Source organism: Anopheles arabiensis, chromosome X (genome assembly GCF_016920715.1).
Source record: "Anopheles arabiensis isolate DONGOLA chromosome X, AaraD3, whole genome shotgun sequence".
NCBI classification, from domain to species: Eukaryota; Metazoa; Arthropoda; class Insecta; order Diptera; family Culicidae; genus Anopheles; species Anopheles arabiensis.
Genome location: NC_053519.1, coordinates 14,733,702 through 14,749,100, shown reverse-complemented (window position 1 = coordinate 14,749,100; position 15,399 = coordinate 14,733,702). Strand labels below are relative to the sequence as shown.

General features: G+C 46.7%; 3 protein-coding genes across 8 annotated transcripts in view; 2 read left to right on the top strand and 1 right to left on the bottom strand.

Moving 5' to 3' along the window:
• Positions 1–15,399, bottom strand: part of LOC120905807 (cadherin-86C) — a 114,572-nt gene that overhangs the window by 16,967 nt on the left and 82,206 nt on the right. The gene's annotated exons all lie outside the window — the stretch shown is intronic.
• On the top strand, positions 5,856–6,560 carry LOC120905809. The gene is made up of 2 exons (XM_040316980.1): positions 5,856–5,973; positions 6,039–6,560. The coding sequence occupies exons 1-2, from the start codon at positions 5,958–5,960 to the stop codon at positions 6,257–6,259; spliced, it is 237 nt and encodes a 78-aa protein (XP_040172914.1). The 5' UTR covers positions 5,856–5,957; the 3' UTR covers positions 6,260–6,560.
• On the top strand, positions 6,749–7,278 carry LOC120905810. The gene is made up of 2 exons (XM_040316981.1): positions 6,749–6,884; positions 6,952–7,278. Exons 1-2 carry the CDS (start codon positions 6,869–6,871, stop codon positions 7,167–7,169), a joined length of 234 nt encoding a protein of 77 aa, XP_040172915.1. The 5' UTR covers positions 6,749–6,868; the 3' UTR covers positions 7,170–7,278.

The window sequence follows — 15,399 nt, the reverse complement described above, 5'->3', positions numbered from 1 at the left end:
CGCATACACATACGAGATTAGAACTCTTGACGGTCATGTTATTGAGCAGCGCGCGTAACGGATAGACTAAGTGGGCGCACCGAACTGTTGAGATTGAAACGCTCTTTTATCATTTAACATTTCAAGCACTGGCTCTTGCAAGCCGTGTGCTGCGGTTGACGGTCGCTTCTGTTTATGACATCTGATGACAGGTTGAGACGTTACGTTCACCAGCTCACCGGCAGCTTGTTTCTTTGCCATCAGTTCGGGGGCAAGACCGGAGCGACACAAAGTTTAAGTTCCATACACAAAATGATCGGTTGACGACCCCATAAGGTAAAGGATGAAAGTTCTTATTCCGATTCCTGCGCCGGAGGAACACTGGAAACAATAACAAAACAAAAACGCGAAAGAAAATCACGTCACGATTTGCCACCCAATCGACTGCGATCCCTCCCAGGGTTCCGAGGATGGGAACGGCTTTGCCTCTTTGCAGGCCCCTGGCTTTTTTCGGGGCCCCGGTTTCGTTCCGTTTCGTCCGAGCAGCGGGCGGGGTAGGTCGTCCGAGCTTGACCGATTTATCCGTGACGGCAGTCACCCTTTCCGCGCCCAAACAGAGGAGGAGGCGGCTATCGAGCACACGAGAGGCACCGAGGGAGGTAATCAAATAGAATGGCTCCCACTTTGCCGCAGATGAAGGACGCTGCGAAACGTAATGGTAGAATCCCCTCCCGGGAGTACATTATTACGGTTTTTGCAGGAATTGAAGCATTTGAACGGTGCAAGACGGGAAGATAGAGAGAGCGAGAGATCGAGACGGAGTCAAGTATTCGTAGTTCGGTTGAATCGTGGTACGCGCAGCTCGCGAGCTGGACGGGTGTGTGTACGTGCGCCGGCAGATAGTACAATTTAATTATGATGCAATAATGATTGAGCAGAGCACTAACCTAACGAGCTATTGTTCTTGGGTCGCTAGGAAATTGTACGTCAGGTTATATATCTTCATGTATGGGGTGTGTTGCCTTGCTGCTGTAGAGCTGTTTGGAGTGATGAAGCTGCTGGGGAGCTTTTCACCAGCCACTTTCCGATGATGACGTTGTCACCGTAGCCGCAGAGAACCCAGCAAGCCATCCTCATCAGCCACATTCAGCACGTATTGCGCCATATCCAGTCTCTGATGGCTCAGGCTGCCGAGGCTCATATTCTCGCTCGAGCAAGTAGGCTCCAAGAACCTTTACAAAGCCTTCAAACGTCCCAGGAAACGATGCAGCAGCATCAAAGGTCTTATTAGAAGATAAGCGAACGTGCTGCGTCTCGGCGGTGCTGTGAACTTCGGTTAAAGCTATCGGGCCGGGTCCGCGGTAAAGAACATTTCTTCCCGAATTATCTGCCCGAGGTCATCATAATCGGTCAACGGCGAGATACGGCGAAAACGGTGAAAAACATGAAAAGATCTGCACCCGCTGCCCGCTGCATCTTTCGTGTGCCTTTTTCCCCTACCCATTGCACGTATCCGTCGGAGGGCACACTGAAGGCTTGCTGGAGACGCGAGGAGGTCGGGAAATTGATTAGAATCGCAAATCAGCACGCTGCATCTCTGACCGTTCTGTAGCCCGGAGGCTTGCCGGGGCGAAACGTGATGGAATTTAATTAATCATATGTTTCCTTCTTCCAGCCCGCGCTCGCTTTTACCCGCACCGCAACACGCTACAGTCGCCTCGAATCCGGCTCGAAGGACCAAAAACGTAAAGCTATGTAGTTATGTGTGTGTCTGTGTTCGCAGCGCACCATTTATTTAAATGACTGGCCTCGGACGAAACGAACTGAGGAACGCTCAGCAAAGCCACCTACATTTTCGTGCCACACCGTCCCGCACCATTTGCCCCCGGGGCCGCTCGGGGTGTTTTTATTTGTACTTTCATGTGGCTTACACGTTTGTCTCAAAATCCGGCCCTATTCCCCTAGGAATTAGCGTGTCCCGTTAGGTGGCTCCGGAGCGGCAAACGCAGCCGCAGATCGATCGAGAGGTTCATTAAATTAATTGGAAGACCATCTTCCTCATCCCGAAGAAGCCCCTACGCTACGCCCCTTCCCTCCGCCCCGGTAGTGTCCTTGCCGTGGTTGGTTGGTGTTTTGGTTTTGTTGGTTTGTTTTATTTTCTACCGCTTTGTTTTGCTGCACTGTTCGCGCATTTGCATAATGGTGTCCCGGTGCTTTGATTTAGATGGGCACACCGGACCGGGTGGCGTGTAGTTTTGTTTCTTCTTCCTCTTTCTAGCCGGTTCACCCGGGCTACGGCCCGACGAGGATGCGTCCGATGCGGTGCATTATGGCTGGCAAGAAACTGGCAGATGAAAACTTCCCATTGGCTAGTGGAGTAGAGCATTGCAACTGGATTGTCAATACAGAAGCCGTGTTAGCTATGTTGCTGTGATGTTTTGATTTATTGATACATGGGAAACCAAGCGAGCACATTCTTGCACAACGACTTCAAGGAACAAAAAAATAGCAGCATGCTTGTAGCTTTGGAGCTGGCATTACATAGTTTTCGATTGCGTATTGTATGGCTGTGTTTAATTCTCAGCACCCTAATATTAAATTTAATGCTGATAGTCCTATCATAAAGATACGTTTGAAATGAGATGACTGGACGCCGTAGCAAACAATCATCAAATATTAATGAAAATACATATCATGCAGCGCCTATTAGCCTGATGCTACTCATTCTTTGCGCTTATCTGTGGATGAAGTTATTAAGCTAATGGAGATGATCAATTCATTAAAGCAAGCATGAGCTAGAAACGCTTTCAGTGTCATCATCTTTAGCGATCCCAATCTGAGGCGCACCGTTTTCTATTCCTTGGCCTCTTGGGCTGCTGCTTGCTGAACCATAACCCTCCATTTTATTACCTCCACCATCACCACGACCAGTCGAGCATATAAGAGCAGTAAAACGAAATTAAACTGTTGTCACTAAGCGAACTTTACACGAGCCCAGCCCTTGCAGCCGTTCTACCGCGCCGTTCATACACGCCCGTCTGACGCGCGTAAGAAATAAATGCAGCGTAACGCGTGGTGCCGTGGCAAGATTAGCCTCCAACGGTACCCGAAAAGGTGGGCCGCAGCGACGTGGGAGTTTGAGTTAAACGTATGATAAATGAAGAGTTCAACAAAAACCACACAAAAAAAAAAGAAAAACTTGAATGTCTCCATCCATTGGGAGGGAATCTTACCGCAGGTTCGTCGTGTCGCCTGCGTTGAAGTTGTTTGATGCAACCGTCCAGCGACAAAAACGGGCGAAGTTAGTCGGCACTTTCCCAAAAAAACCACGATTTAAGTAAATTCCACGTGTTTTCTTGCTCTTCTCGACGGTAAATTAAAATTCAACCTGTGCAATTTGTGGTTGAAATTTCTTTGCAATCTTGTTGCATGCTACGTTTTATTTTCAAACGCCAAGCACTATTCTCTGGCTTCCCGGGCTGAGACAGCATTCCAGCAGTTCGAGCGACGGGGTTTCTGTGTTTTTTTTCCTCCCTTCTATTTCTTCTCCAAGCACCTCCACCATTCTAGGTTTGCTTGCTCGCTCGCGTTTCTCGGTTTGTTTTACTTTTCTCTTTGCCTACATTTCCAGAAGCAAAAGCATGCAAACACGGTGAGGTGAATGACAAATTATGAGCTCACCGCCCTCGCAGTAAGTCACGATTCCCTCCTCCTCCCGTTCCCAACCCAACACTTCAGCCCCGCTTCGCTTTATGCTTGCTGTGTGAGTTTGGCATTCTTTCTCACTTCCTAATTAGAAAGTGCTGTTTTGGCTCTTTGCGGCTGCGAGAATGTGGCAGAGAGTGAGAGAACATTAAATTAAAAAAAAAAAACCTGTTCGGGAAGGTTTCGGAAGGTCGCTCGTCAATTTTTCTTTGCACGTGTTCAGCTCCCTCCTTCCCTACTGCTGGCTTCCTCTGTGCGCTGTTAAACACGGCCTTCCCCGGGCCTGGGATTTGCTTGTGCCCTCGCCAAGATCAATCTGGTTTGCCCGGATCGCCCAATCTAACGCCGACAGTCCCATTCGCTACGGTGGATTTTTCAAAGTCCACCCCGGGAGTCGTCGATTTAATTTTTGGCGTTGTTGCCGAGGTTATTTGCCCCTCACAGCTTCTTGATTAAACCGTACCGCCAATAATGGGAAAGATCTATTGTCCAGGTGGCTGCTTTTTTTGTCTTTACCCCTCTCTCCCTCTATCACTCTGTACAGCTTCTGGTATTTGCACCGAGCAAATACAAGGGAAAAACTCCCTGTACAACCTCAGAAGGTCAGATTCTGTTTCGTTCCGTTTCATCCGGAGGACATCGACCACTGAACAATCGAGTTAGCGCAAATTTACCAAAAAAAAGTTTATGCTGGTAAAGGGATTAAGCAGAAGGGGATGGAAGTAGGCAACTGAGCAAAAGGTCTGAGCCGAATCGAACAAACAAACCATTAACTTCCAGACGACGAAAATCTAGCCCAAGAAACCACCAATCCATCTTTGTGACGCAATTCCAGCCGCTTGGCACCCACGCAAAACCTCGCCAGCCAAAAGCTTTCCTTGCCAATGGCGACAGACAGTCAAGCAAATGAGCAAAAAAACAACACACACACACAGACATAAAACCCTTTTCCCGTTCCACTGCTGTACACCGTGCCATCGAGCCAACCGCTCGAACTGTCTGTCATCTTAAATCTCATCCCGCGCTGCGTTAATGTTCGTCCGTGTCTGCCGTGCCCTGGCCCCTGGCTACGGTTTCTATTTATTTATTTATTTAATATCCAACCTTTATACGCCCTTCGCTGGACGGAGTCGACGTGCCGTGTGAGCTTAGAACGAGACATAATCCAGCCCGAAGGTTGCCGGCCGGAAAGCCGGGAAGGAAGCGTGGTGTGGCTTTAGTGGCGCCACACCGCTGCCTGAAATCCGGGCGCCACACGCGTCATGCTAAGCCAGTTGACAGCTCGTTCACACCCGCATCACCTCCCCCGGGGGGGGCGCGAGAAAACGGAGATTTTTGCAGCGCAAATCATGACAGCTTTGCACCTCAACCGGCCACCACTTTTGGGCTGTTTAGGGTCGCATTTTGTGCGTTCAAAACGTTGCAGAACTTAAGATGCTTAAACTATTGCATTGGTTGATTTGTTGCTGTTTCGTTAGTGATTTCCAGCTCCTCTTGTATAGGCCGTTGTGTGATGGCGGGCACACGCCTACACTAAAATAACCAACCCAATGCCGTAACACCAACAATCGACCGGAATTTAGCCGTGCTGCGGACGGAGACATGGTCAGGAATATCGTACATCAGTGATAATTATAACACCTTCACGCAACCAGCCCGCGTGCGGTGTGTAACAGAAGTCACTCTGGGGGCGGGGAGCTGGATGACAAAAGATTATCATGGGCACAGACCTCACCCTTTTTATCTGGCCTCTCTGACCATAACGGATCGCAGTGCAGAGTGGAAAATGCTGCCTGCAGTGGAAGAAATGTGTCGCATACTTTAACGCCAGCCCTTCGCTACAAAAATGAAAGTGAAACATTCCTCACCTAACTTGTCATTAATTGTTTGAAAATTTGAATAGAGTTTTGGGAGAAGGCAGATTTAAATACGATTTGAATCGCTTTTGCAGTTGCAGTAATAGAAATATTTTTTTCTGATTGCTGCAATAGTTGGTGCCGTGACTAGGATATGTAGTTTAAACTTTGTTATTTGTTATTGACTGCTCGTCTAATGCACATTGGGATGGTGTAATAAAACCGCAAACAGAACGTTGTAGTCCAACGCATCGGGTGTGTTTTATTAGCAAATAAAATTCCATTACAATCAGCTGCATCTATAGACCGTTCTGAGGTGCTTATGCTTGTATAGCACAAGTGAGCGAGTGCTATAAAAATCTGTTCCGTACTGCCTGCTCAAGCTAAACATAGCTCAATCTCGTAAGAAAAATCACGATGAAGTTTTATTCTGGTGAGATTTTACAAAGGAAGTAGAAATTTCCAAAAAATAACAATTTCTATTCTCTCTGCTTCTAGTGGGTAAGCTAGTCCAGGTACTGCTGGTAATGGTCGTGTGCTGCATGCTGCTCTGCACCGCTCCAACAGGTGCTGATCCACTTCCGGGCAGAGACCGACATACCATCGCAAACAAATCAAAAGACAAAAAGGCGAGCGCACCGAGACACTCGCTTGGCACGGGTGCTAGGATGGCACTGACTGGTGGCGGTGTTCTTGGCGGTGTTTTAACTAACATGTAAAATTCACCTCGCAGGAAGAGAGTGTGCGTTGAGAGGGAAAGCTAGGAAAGCAAACAAATTGGTTTAGCATGCAGTCTGCTAAAAAATCTGCGATTTTTATCTTGAATTATCTTTTCATCAATCGGCGATTTCACTAGAACTTTTTCTTATTGATTGGGAAGAATGCGCCATTGAGGTACACAATACCTAAAGTTTTTTTTTTAAATTTTAAATATATTTGAAAATACGGAAAAAGTATCCAAAAGAGCGAGCAATAAATCAGAAAGTAAAAGTCAAATAAATAGTACAGTCTTTCAATAAACAAATATAGTTTGAATCTCTTTTGCTCATGCAGCAAAATAAATACTTTTCCTATAGTTGGAATATGGCGCCGTGACTAGGATACGTTACCGAGCTCTGTTATTTATTATTGCCAGCTTCTCGTATGCACAGTTGAATGGTGGCGAAAAAATAGCAAACAGAAGTTTGTTTTTCCACGCAACACGTGTATTCAAACAGCTGCATCTATAAACCGTGCTATGGCTGTGCAATGAGTGGAAATTGCTATAAAATCAGTTTCCTACTATCTGCTCCAACCACATATAATTGTTTAGCACTAGAGAGACCACAATGAAGCTTTATTCTGGTAAGATATCACTCAGGCAGTAGACATTTACAAATACGTAACTTTTATTTCTCTCTACTTCTTGTAGGATATCGATTGATGGTACTGGTGGTGGTGATAGTTTGCAGCCTGCTGTTCTTCATTGCCCCAACAGGAGCTGATCCACTTCCGGGCGAAACCCAACGAACCCTGGGTTACAGGGGAAATGACAAAAGAGCGACCCCACCGATGCACTCGCTTGGCTCGGGTGCCAGGATGGCAATGACCGGAGGGGGCATCCTTGGTGGCATATTTTCCGCTCTTTAAGTAAAAACACACACACACACATACACTTGAAAACAAAATGTACACTGGAAGATTGAGAGCGAACGAGCTGATTGAAGAACAAATAAAGCTACGTATTGGGTGTTTTAGATTTGCTTTTTTTAATTTAATTTTTTTTTTGATGGTGCCGTGACCAGGAACGGCAAAAATATTACCTCTTTTTGGTGCCTTTACCGCTAAAGTAAAAACAAAATCGCAAACAAGATTATTAATTTCGGCAAGCGCGGGGAAAAAATGAATCCTTAACTGTTGACAATAAATCAGAATGTAAAACTTCGACAAACAGTGCAGCCAATTTGTCAGACGGAAAGTTTAAAAAGGGGGGTTTGGGGAGGTGCCGGGTACAACAATAATGCTCTGTCTTGGTGTTCGCGTTCAGCATCACCATATTCCCTCTGCCTCCGATATTTATTTCCTCGTTTGTTATGATAATAATGCCTGCATTATGCTCCACACAGCTGGCCGATCCTTTCCGCCCGATAGCAGACGAAGAACAATTGTGCCTGAAGAACATACACGCGCACACACACACACGGTCTCATCTACATTGAATGGATGTCCTTTCTACGACCCATTGTCCGCCTTCTTTCCTTTTTCCCTTCTTATCCAGCCAGGCAACGTGACGGGCCAGTGACCTTCAACGGGTTGACGCGGGTTCCTCGCTGTGGTTGCATATTCTGCAATTTTCCGTTTTTCTTACCCTTTCTTTCCCTTTCCAGCAACAACCAAACAACAAGGTTACGGATGGCTTGTTTGCCAAATTGATCGATTGATACGGCACATACACGCACACAGCCCCACGTCCTGCGAAGCTTTCCACCCTTGTAACAGTGCAACAAAAGCCCGCTTTGTTGTCGATGTTGTTCGCCGCGTTGTCAACAAATGCATTCCCGGGTTTTATCCCTCAACACCCCTCCCCCCCCCCCCTCCCCCCCGGATGTACTGGCCTCGTGCAAGGAAGCTGCAACACACGGGCGTACTTCAGCGAGATTAAAATCGGACAGAAATATTTTCCATATTTATAAGGCACGCACGCTCCTGGATATCCAACCCCACCTTCCACCCCCTTCGCATCCTGGGCGTGACCGCAGGGAGGGGGAGGGGGGAGGGTTGGGTCACGCGTCCCCGCTGGGCGCAGAAAAAGGGAAAATTACTGTCAAATAATTACCCCTGCCCCGGCGACTGCCTGCCTAGTAGCAGCAATAGGAAACGAACCCTTGTTTTGTTGTTGTTGTTGTTGTATTATTTTCCTGTTGTCTTTGCACGATCACATTGATAAGATAGTTGCGCACGGGGAGGGACATCGTTAATGCGAGGTGCAGTCGCGCCTTTGTTTCCCCGCTGCTGTTCGGAAAGTGGAACCGGCCGCCGCCGGGACGACCTTCAGGAAGGAAGTTGACGCTCTCGCGGGCTATTAATAATTCATCATTTACATACACTGTCGCACGGCCGATGCGGCGTGATCGAGCGATTAGCCATTGGGAAAATCGAGCCAGATGAAGAGGGATCGGGGTGAGCCGGTTTAGTTATGCTTGAATCATTCATTAGCCAACTTTTACGCCCGTGAGCAAAGGCCCCGGAAAGCTAAGAATGTTTCCCGCCGGTTAAAGTTTTATGTTTGTAATGTTGTACGAGTGGGGAAGTGTACAAACCAAAACTATCAAACAACGCAAAGCAATCGATTTATATTTTTTATGCGCCGGTTTTCCCCGGAAGTTAATTTCTATCGCTGCTTTGCAGATCATCTCTTTTTGGCAGCGCTAATCGGTCGCTTCGGCGCTCGGCAGGGAAGCCGCGCAGGGAAAACAGCACACCCAACAGCACTGCACGAAACGTCCGTCCGCGTCGGCAGCTCGAGCTAATCACAGTCATTGGCCGCGTTGGCGAGCGCCACGATTGACGGAAAGGCTCAGCGGCCGCATAATCAACGCCCAAAAGCGACAGCGGCCTGTGCCGTTTTTGTTTCGCAGCTATTGCAATAGAGCTGAGATGCAAACAAACAACAACCACAAAACTACTCGCACTTTAGATCGTCGAGCGAAAATAATGCTTTTAATCATGCATAAAGTCCACACGACGTCTTTTCCCCCATGTTGGTGTGTGTGTGTGTATTGCCGTAGAAAATATTCATCCCTCCCCCCCCTCCCCCCCCCCCCCCCGGTAGGCCATCACAGCTTCTCAGATTTTTCAAATCAATCGCAAACCGAGCTCGAGGAAGCACCGCGAGGGAGCGACTCGAAATTGCCTCTAATAATAGTGACTAAAGCGGCTAAATAATGGAAGAAATAGCAACAGCAACAACAACAACAAAAAAAACCACACGATCCTAATCCACAGCCCTGAGCGCGATCGATCGTTCGGGCGTTGCCGCTCCGAGAATGAGAGAAGAAATAAAACATTGGGGGTGCAAGCCGGATCGATGCTGTAGGGCCGATAATTTCAAATTACAGATTCACCATGCCTCATCGGGGGCGTTTGGAGCTTATCATTTGGTGCCCTCACCCGCCTCTGCCGTCCCACATATGGAGAAACGTTTATCGAAGGGGGGTTGTTTTGTAGAATCAAACCGAAGCAAAAAAACGTCAAATCGTTCCATTAAAGTGATCTAAGGCAAGGATTTTTTCCATTTTAAATGTTTGCTAGAAGCAGCACGGTTAGATCGTTCCTAGGGAATGATCTAAAAAACTACACATTTGCGAATGTTTATTATGTTATTAGGCGAGTAAGAAGGATGATTATACGGCACAAAATTATACACCCCTAAACATTCGCAATGGCACGAAACAGCTCGATGACTTCCATGGCTCAATAATATCGATCTTTTAACAAATCAGTTGTGATCCGAATATTTATCTTGTTATGTTTAATGTTATATCATATCCTACTTTAAAGTTGAAAATTAATTTACAGGGTTTTCCAGGAGTTCTCATAGCTGTGGGACACTTTGACTCCTTCTTACGTAAAATGAACTTAATGCAATGGGAAATGGACTCTATAGCACACTTGTTGGACAAATCCAATAGGAATTTCCAAGAAGTTTGTCCAAAAAGGATGCCATAGATTCCAAATTCCATCATATAAAGTTCACTTCATATTGGAAAGAGTAAAGGAAGTATCCTGCAACTATGAGAACTCCTGGAAAACCCTGTAATAATCACCCTTGAAAACTTGAAACGTTTTTAAAATCAGCGCCAAACATCGCTTATTACGACAACGTTCATTTCATTTTGGATTTATTTTTAAACTCCAACTGTAAGCAAAATAAACAATTAAACACTGAACAGTGCTCTGGCATGCACAGTGAGACGATCATGATTGTTTTGCTAGATACATAATGGAAATATTCACAATATTCAGTCCCTTTCGCCAACATTTATCAATTCTTTTCATGAACACGATTTTGTGTACCTTTTTCTTTGCTGCATTCGACCGGGAGCCCATAAATAAAGGCAGCTCACACCAAAAACTTCATATAATGCTTACATGTAAACGATGCTGGCACAGGTCGCTGGAATCAGGTCGCTGGCTGACCGGCGCAGCTGCTCGTATGCGCCAGCAGTGTGCCATAAATCCCCCTTCCTAATCGGCGGACCGTGCGGACTGTGTTCTCCCGGAGAGGGGGGTTTCGCTCCCGTCTAACGCCGCCTAGCTTTGTTTCGCTAACGAGCGTTCTTCGGCTACAAAATCCCCGATTACGTAAAGCGCAAAATAAAAGGAAAAAATCACACACACACATGTAAGGGAGCTCGAGCGAAAGGTAGAAAGGTGAAACCGTAACACACCGGAGCGTGCGCTAGTGGCCCGCAAGCTCAAAAACCTTCGGGGGGGCTGAAACGTGGTCAGAGCGTGGTACTTTCAAATTAAACTAGTCCACCAGTTCGGCCCGAAACTGGACTGAATCACCCGGTGGACAGAGAGATGCATACATTGGTGGTGATGCTCCCATATATGTGCTCGGGAGAATCCTTTTTGGAGTTGTTGCGGACTGTGAGCAGCTTCAAGCTTGAAGGCATACAAGAGAGAGCGAACAGAAAACGAAAGGGAAGCAGCGGCCAAGACAGCATCTTCGGTAAATCGGTTCCAGCAAAAGCCCACCACTCAGCAAAGGATGATAAATGAGTGCAATGTTATCGCATCTTCCTACGGGTTTGTGAGGAAATGGAACGTAACAATCATACACAAAAAAAGAACAAAACATACAAAAAAAAACTAGAGCCAAGTCTTCGACCAACGCTTCAGCCGACTCCCATCCGCTCGGGTTTTGAAATGTTACGACGGCAAAGCGAAAGTACACCAATGTCACCAGGGTGAGCCGGTGTCTGGCGAAGCCTAGCAAATGGATTTGGTTGGCACGGGAAAGTGAAAGCCTTTTCCGATGTGTGCACCGTTCGACATTTAAGGATCGACGACGTACATTACATGCGGGTTGCTGGCCCCTTTCCACCGCCCGCAAGAGGCTACATATTTAATAATGGTGGATGTTTGATGCCTTCCAATGGGGCCACGGTTTTGGGGTTCGTTTTAATAACTGAAATGCGTTGGTGCCGTGACTAGGAACCGTCCGGTCTATACATGAGCTTTTGAAGCCTTCAATATAATTGAATTATGCTTGCAACGTTCGTTTTTCGCTGCTAGTCAGTTACAGGATCATTTAATGTGTAAGTAATGCTAATGAGCAAGCGCTTAAATCGTTATCGTTGCGACTTTACGTGATAAATGACAGTCGGTGTGGAAGTGGTTGGATTTATTATTTTTCATCTGTACAAAGATAAAATAAAATTTAATCTCCCTTCTTCTTTTTTACTCTTTTTCTCCCTTCGATACAACTTTTGCTTCATTCACTGCTAGTGATTAATGAACCGAGCGGACGGTACCATTGTGTGCCACTCGATTATTTGTTCTGTTACACTGTAAACCTGCTCTTGACCACACTTTTCGGTTACGATTTCATTCATTCGGTTTATTCGATTGCAATCAGACGAATAATTCGTGTTTACTGATCACAATTGCATTATGCCCGCTCGCTACAAACCACACACACACACACACACATTGGCAAAATTATTTAAAATACCAAAAAGGAATCATGATCCCCACTGCCGGGCGGCGGGAAACAAGGTCGTCCCCTGGAGGCAGTGGAACAATTCAACGCGGGCCATAGTGAGTGGAGGATATTTATTGCTACAACTACCACGCGCCTCTCACCCCGTCCAGCGAGGAGCAGGGGGGAGGGAGGGAAGAAGTTTATGCTTGGTTCTGTTTTTGGGGATATGCGCATTACGTGTTGCGCACAGATCGCCCCCGGGAGAACGGCTTGGCGGTTGAACCCGTCCCGATCGTCGATGCCGGCCAGGTGCGGGACGGTTCGGGAAGGGAGGTTTATGATCGATGATTGGCACCAGGTGAGTCTGGTTCGATCCTGCCCTCCCTTCGCGTCTCCGAAAGAGAAAAAAAAACGAGAGTTGCCAACAATTTTTCATCTCATTTTATAATACCTACAAAAACAGCACTCGCGAGAAATCATCGGATGCCGATCGTTAAGAAATTATCTGTTGGTAGCACTGGGGTGATTTTGTTAATTTGTAGTTTATTGTGCTGCGTTTGGGGAAACCCCCCAGTGAATAAACATCAAGCAAACACTAGGGTTTTGCCATTTTTTTCTGCAATTGATTGTGATACGTTTTATTGCACTTCCAGTTTCAAAAATACATATTGGTGCCATGACCAGGATATGATTAACATGTGCAAAAGACCAGTGTTAGAGAAGGTTTCGAATTATTACTTTATTGAATTTACGTCAGGGAACAAATCAAACCTGATTTATTCTTCAAAATAAGCATTTTCCTAACCTTTAAACAATATTATATGAATTAAAAGTCTGATAATTAAAGTTGGTCTTAGCGGCGGGCTGTGATAATTGCAACATACGTCCAATTTCCAACCGTTTAAGAAAGCAACTGGTTTCTTCCTCCATTTGCTGTTGCTGTAGACTGTTATTGTTTGGCTGATGCCATCCCCCGACGACGTATATCATCTTGAAATGGCGTTACCAATCCGTTTAATAGCTGCCCCGTCGGTGATAAAGCGATCAGTTATCGCGGAACACGTCCATCACTCGCCCGCAGCGCATCACACAATTTAAACGCTTTCGAATTAATTCACCCCCTGCGCTCGTAAGGTGTAAAGACGCCCTTGAAAATTAGCATAAGCAGCTACCGGAGCGCCCTCTCTTCATTCCGTTTTCTTCGCCAAGCCGATTGGAAGTGAAGAAGAAGAAAACACACTCACACACACATACACACGTTGAAATACCATACAAGAGCTATGTATGCTAGTGCAGAAAGCATCAATCGAAAAAGGGTTGAAGAAGCGCAATAAAATAATCGATTCCGATTACCATTTCTAAGATGCATGCCAGATTTGACGATTTCCCCGCCCTTGCCTTCCCGCTCAACACGTACCAGAGCGCGAGAGAGAGAGAGTGAGAGAGAGAGAGAAAGAAGGAAGGAAAGGGAGAGCTACAACAGAAAACCAGGCGTTAAAAAGCTTGTCGACGCGCCTTTGCCCCAAACGGGCGATAGCGATTCATTACGATGCATATACACAAAACCCCCGCGCAGCCTAAGTGTGGTACCGACCTTCGCACACTGGAAGGAATAGGCCCGAGTGCGGGCGATGGGGAGGGACAGAAAAAGGGCAACGATTTCTTCATCGCCAACTGCGCCATCCACTAGCCTAATCCGTGCATGAGTGATGAGGTTCCGCGGCGACCGGTTGTATAGCGCAGCGCTTCATTTGGCGGGATGGCTCGCGTAATGCAATAATGAGCGGCGCAGTAGAAGGACCGACCGGCCCGTCGATCGTTAATCACCGTATCGTTTCATCCGGCACCGAGAAAGCGTGCGCCACGGGATGCGGCTGCACAGAAAGAATGTCGTGCGCGCGCGCGCGCGCGGTCGCCTTCGCACTCACATACGTTTGTGAGTGAGTTGAGGATGCGTTGGAATTGGAGCAACGCTAGGCTCAACCGAATGGATCCAATCATCCGAAGGCTGTTTACACTAATCCGGGCAAGGTCGACTGGCGCAACGCGGACCGAGAGGCCAAGATACGGTTTAAGGTGGTTTGGCGGTGGTTGAGCGTTCGAGCCAGGGGGATGGTTGTGAAATTCTGCTCGCATATGGCGAGAATAGGTAGCCGTAAACAATCAATAACTAGAGTGGAAACATTTCATTTGGAGTTGCTAGTGCTAGTGAATATGAGCAAATTGGATTGAACGACATAACTTTTGCATCCGAGGATTACAAATTGTCTAATGCAATTTGCTGCATTTTAAAAGCGTTACATCGTTTGGTGCCGTGACAAGGAAACTCACCATATATCCGCCAGTTTAACCATTTAGTATTTTTTTAAAAAATATCTACCTTAGAATAGTTACTTGTGACTTAAGCCAATGGCCTGGCACCTCATGAAACTCATACTAACCGCCTAAAAAATGTTTTTATATCTACCTCTTCCCGTTTATATGCATCGCATGCCATTTGAGGAGAGTCCAAATTGTGATGCCGTAGTCAGGATCTTCTTCCAAAACTGGCTAAAGGTCGTACAGAATTCTACCCATCGAGTTCACACTCATTCCGCTTAATTGTGTGCAAAGCTTCGGCTTTAAACTATTTGCTTAATGGTTTTAAACTCCACTCCACCAACGTGTCGACCCACACGCAAACCTACGCACAAGCAAACCAGCGCCCGCGGGAGGGTTGACACCGCGTCGAAAACAGATTCGAAATTTAACCAAAACGGACCTTAAAAAAATGTTAGCGCGCGCACCGCAGCACTCTTTTATTGTGCTACCCTTATCTTAGTGTTTTAATTTGTGCTAAACGCTGCCCGGTTCGTAACACCCCGAGCAAAGCCATCCCACAACGTGCGCTGCTGCTCTCGATTTCGGTTTCGGTCGGGTCATTTTTGGGGGCGACCGTGATGATGCTGATGATGAACGGGGGACAAACATGGACATGGGCTGCTTTTTGTAAAAGGAAGAATGACAAATGTTTTGCACTCAGGCAGCCGGGCGAGCGCAGCACCTTCGCGTTCGCCGTTAATTTTTGGGCATCTCTTTTTATTGGTTCCGCCGGCCGTCTTCGGGTCGTCTTGCGGGGTGTTGTGGTCGGATTGACGGGGCAGTAATTTTTTTTTCTTCTTTTTTACG